We start from the raw sequence: 5000 nt of genomic DNA on the forward strand, positions 1-5000 counted from the left end.
AAAGAAAAATCGTTACGCCGTTTTTTCTTCATTCTTTCTTTCTCTCTTTCTTCTCTATTCTGTTTTTCTTTTCTTTTCTCTCTCTTTTTTTTCCTGTTTGCAATATGCGTATATCCTAGGACTGAAATTCCTTAAAAGAAACCAATGTTATTTCCTTGTAATTATGCGTTGGCCGATATACCCGGATCCTAGTTCTAAGATTATGATTTATGGAGATATATCCATTTCCTTTTTTATTGATATCGTTCTCTTTCTCTCTCTCTCTCTCTGTCTATCTATCTATCTCTCTGTCTGTCTCTCATTCCCTCCCTCCCTCTCTCTCTCTCTCTCTCTCTCTCTCTCTCTCTCTCTCTCTCTCTCTATCTATCTATCTATCTGTCTCTCTGTCTGTCTGGCTCTCTCTCCCTCCCCCCCTCTCTCTCTGTCTATCTATCTATCTTTCCGTCTCTCTCTCTCTCTCTCTCTCTATATATATATCTATCTGTCTCTCTGTCTGTCTGTCTGTCTCTCTCTCACTCTCTCTCTTTCCCAACAGAATAACCAAGATGCTGTGGACGTGGGATAAGACGGATGCTGTGATCTTCCAGGGCGTCCTCTCTGCTGCGGCGTCCTTCCTGGTCAGCACAGCCACCGGGAGATGCTGCTGGACGCTGTTCCTTGGGCTGTGGTTGGTCACGTCTGCGGTATATGTTATCGCCGCTGCTCTCCAGGTTGGAAATTCCTCGTCGTCTTGTATTTTGTTCTCCAAGTTGGGAATTCCTTTTGCTTAATGCCTCTTCTTCTCTGTGTGTTGTGTCCGGGTTCTTTGGGAGCGCCTCTTACTCTGGTTTCTTTCTTTGTGTGTGTATCTCTGTCTCTCTTGCTTTGTGTGTGTTGGTCTGTCGGTTTGTTTTGTTTGTCTCTCTATTTGTTTGTCTGGCTTACGGTCTCTGTCCCTCTCTGTCTTTGTATTTGTTAATTTCTCTCTCTCTCTCTCTGTCTGTCTGTCTGTCGGTCTCTCTCTCTTTCTCTCTTTCCCTCTCTCTCCCTCCCTCCCTCTCTCTCTCTCTCCCTCCCTCTCTCTCTCTCTCTCTCTCTCTCTCTCTCTCTCTCTCTCTCTCTCTCTCTCTCTCTATCTATCTATCTATCTCTCTCTCTCTCTATCTCTCTCTTCCTTTCTCTTTCTCTCTCTCTCTCTCTCTCTCTCATTCTCTCTCTCTCATTCTCTCTCTCTCCCTCCCTCTCTCTCTCTCTCTCTCTGTCTCTCTCTCCCTGGGCCTTTCTCTGACCCACAGCTTCCTCGTCTCTCTCTGTGTTGCAATTAATTTCCCAGAGTTGCATTTCATGCTTCTGAATTAGGTTAAACGCATGCCTCGCCTTAAGAGTGTGTGTATTAAAAGCTGTGTGGTGCTATGTGTAATATAAAAAAAAGGTAATAACTAAAGATACGTGCGCATTTAGATTAATGTAAGTCGCTCATTATCTGTAGAAAATGAATAATTGTATCATTAGAGGATTAGAAAGAGTATTTATTCATTTATTTGTCTGTATATTCATTTATTCATATTTCTAGGTATCTCCAGAAGGGCGCGCTGTTCTGATCACCGGATGCGACTCTGGCTTCGGTTTCGACCTTGCACTACACCTTGATAAATTGGTAATTTTTTCATTATTAATTTGATTCATTTGCATATTTTTATTCTTCGCTGATTAATGAGAGGTACTGATACTTATCTTATGATTGCAATTCTGATTTAGAGCTGATGAAGGTGCTATGTACGCATTAAGAAGTTTTAGATTACAAGGTGGTGGGAGTCGGAGAGAAAGAAAGGGAGGAAGAGAGAAAGAGAAATGTTTGTGTTGAGATACATACGATATCAACATAAAAGCAAACATGATACATATATACAACAACGAAAGCAACAAAAACTACAACATTAACAACTTCTATAACAACAAAAACTACAACATCAACAACAAAAAATACAATAACAACAAAAACAACAAAAAATACAACATTAAACAACTTCTATAACAACAAAAACTACAACATTAACAACAAAAAACTACAACATCAACAACAAAAAATACAACAGCAACAATAACAGCAAAAACTACAACATTAACAACTTCTATAACAACAACAAAAACTACGACAACAAAAACTGCAACATCAACAACAAAAACTGCAACATCAACAACAAAAACTGCAACATCAACAACAAAAACTGCAACATCAACAACAACAACAACAACATGGAATACTCAAAGGTGACTCAGCCGAATTTAAACGACTTTCAGCAACGATCATTTATCAAAAAGTCTCTTGCATATATTTTTTTTGGTATTTCTTGTAGGGAACGTACGTTTTGGACCACAAAGGAATGCAGATTGTTTCAGCTTGAAAGATTGACCTGAGATAAACAGGTTTTCTATATAATGACATGTTTTCTGTACGATTTCTGTAGAGTGATACATCTTCGTCCTTTTTTTTTAGAATTATTGTTTTTTTGTATAATTTCTGGATAGTTATACATCTGCTTTTTTTTTAATTATTGTTTTTTTTGTATAATTTCTGGATAGTGATACATCTGCATTTTTTTATTATTGTTTTTTTTTAAATAATTTCTGGATAGTGATACATTTTTCTAAATATTTTTTGTAGAATGATACATTTTCTTTTATTATATAACTTCTACAGAATGATACATTTTCTATATAACTTCTACAGAATGATACATTTTCTATATAACTTCTACAGAATGATACATTTTCTATATAACTTCTACAGAATGATACATTTTCTATATAACTTCTACAGAATGATACATTTTCTATATAACTTCTATAGAATGATACATTTTCTATATAACTTCTACAGAATGATACATTTTCTATATAACTTCTACAGAATGATACATTTTCTATATAACTTCTACAGAATGATACATTTTCTATATAACTTCTATAGAATGATACATTTTCTATATAACTTCTATAGAATGATACATTTTCTATATAACTTCTATAGAATGATACATTTTCTATATAACTTCTATAGAATGATACATTTTCTATATAACTTCTACAGAATGATACATTTTCTATATAACTTCTACAGAATGATACATTTTCTATACAACTTCTACAGAATGATACATTTTCTGTATAACTTCTACAGAATGATACATTTTCTATATAACTTCTACAGAATGATACATTTTCTATATAACTTCTACAGAATGATACATTTTCTATATAACTTCTACAGAATGATACATTTTCTATATAACTTCTATAGAATGATACATTTTCTATATAACTTCTATAGAATGATACATTTTCTATATAACTTCTACAGAATGATACATTTTCTATATAACTTCTATAGAATGATACATTTTCTATATAACTTCTACAGAATGATACATTTTCTATATAACTTCTACAGAATGATACATTTTCTATATAACTTCTATAGAATGATACATTTTCTATATAACTTCTATAGAATGATACATTTTCTATATAACTTCTGCAGAATGATACATTTTCTATATAACTTCTATAGAATGATACATTTTCTATATAACTTCTATAGAATGATACATTTTCTATATAACTTCTATAGAATGATACATTTTCTATATAACTTCTATAGAATGATACATTTTCTATATAACTTCTACAGAATGATACATTTTCTATATAACTTCTACAGAATGATACATTTTCTATATAACTTCTATAGAATGATACATTTTCTATATAACTTCTGCAGAATGATACATTTTCTATATAACTTCTATAGAATGATACATTTTCTATATAACTTCTATAGAATGATACATTTTCTATATAACTTCTATAGAATGATACATTTTCTATATAACTTCTATAGAATGATACATTTTCTATATAACTTCTACAGAATGATACATTTTCTATATAACTTCTACAGAATGATACATTTTCTATATAACTTCTACAGAATGATACATTTTCTATATAACTTCTACAGAATGATACATTTTCTATATAACTTCTACAGAATGATACATTTTCTATATAACTTCTGTAGAATGATACATTTTCTATGTAACTTCTATAGAATGATAAATTTTCTATATAACTTCTACAGAATGATAAATTTTCTATATAACTTCTATAGAATGATACATTTTCTATATAATCACACGATCTACATAAAGGTAAGGTGATTGTTCCATCTTCATAAATTCACCTGAAATAAACAGGTTTTCCATAAGTGATTTTTTAGTCTTGTTTATATTTCTCGTTTCTTTTCTTCTCTTTTGTCTTTCTCTTTCATTTGTGTTTGTCTTAACCCCCTGTTTTTTTTTTTTTTTTTTTTTTTATCGCGATTTCTTTTTCTTTTTTTGTCTCTCCTTATTTCCGTTTCGTGTTTGCTGTTGTTCTTGTTCTCCCCTGTTTTTTGTTTTTGTTCATTTTCTATTTTCTTCTTTTCCTTGCTCTTTTTTCATTCTTATTCTCTTTTTCTTCTTATCTTTTTTCTTAGACTCTTGTTATTTTTTCATTGTTATTTTCTTACTCTTTTTGTATTTCTTTTTATTCTTATCCTCTCTTGGTCTTTTCTTTTATTTGTTTTCTTGTTTTTTTTCTTGTACCTTTTGTTATTTTCCTTTGTCTTTTTATTCTTCTCCTCTCATTATTTTTATTAGTTATTTTTATTTTATTATTATTATTATTATTTATTATTTTATCATTATGTTTTTATTAGTTATTTTTATCATTTTTTCACCTTTTGCTTTTTCTTGTTCTGTTCTTGTTTCTTTTTTTTCTTTTTGGGTTTCTTTTTTGTTTTGTTTCATGTTATTTTTCTTGTTATTCTTTTTGTTCTGTTTCTTGTTCGTTTTTTTAAACTTCTCTTGTTCTGTTTCTTGTTAATTTTATTTCTTATTCCCTTGTCCTTTCTTGCATCTTTTCATATTTTCTTCTTTTTTTTGTCTCTTCTTCATTTCTGTTATGGCCCCCTGTCATTT

At 31.0% G+C, this 5000-nt stretch overlaps 1 protein-coding gene across 1 annotated transcript in view; it reads left to right on the top strand.

Moving 5' to 3' along the window:
• The window catches only part of LOC113800614 (D-beta-hydroxybutyrate dehydrogenase, mitochondrial), a 73859-nt gene that overhangs the window by 35669 nt on the left and 33190 nt on the right, over window positions 1-5000 (top strand). Inside the window, exons 2-3 of the mRNA XM_070131542.1 lie at window positions 536-710; window positions 1553-1636. Coding sequence (XP_069987643.1) covers window positions 546-710; window positions 1553-1636 — 249 coding nt within the window. The 5' untranslated portion in view covers window positions 536-545. The remainder of the gene's footprint in view (window positions 1-535; window positions 711-1552; window positions 1637-5000) is intronic.

The sequence above is a fragment of the Penaeus vannamei genome, chromosome 16 (assembly GCF_042767895.1).
Source record: "Penaeus vannamei isolate JL-2024 chromosome 16, ASM4276789v1, whole genome shotgun sequence".
NCBI lineage: Eukaryota > Metazoa > Arthropoda > Malacostraca > Decapoda > Penaeidae > Penaeus > Penaeus vannamei.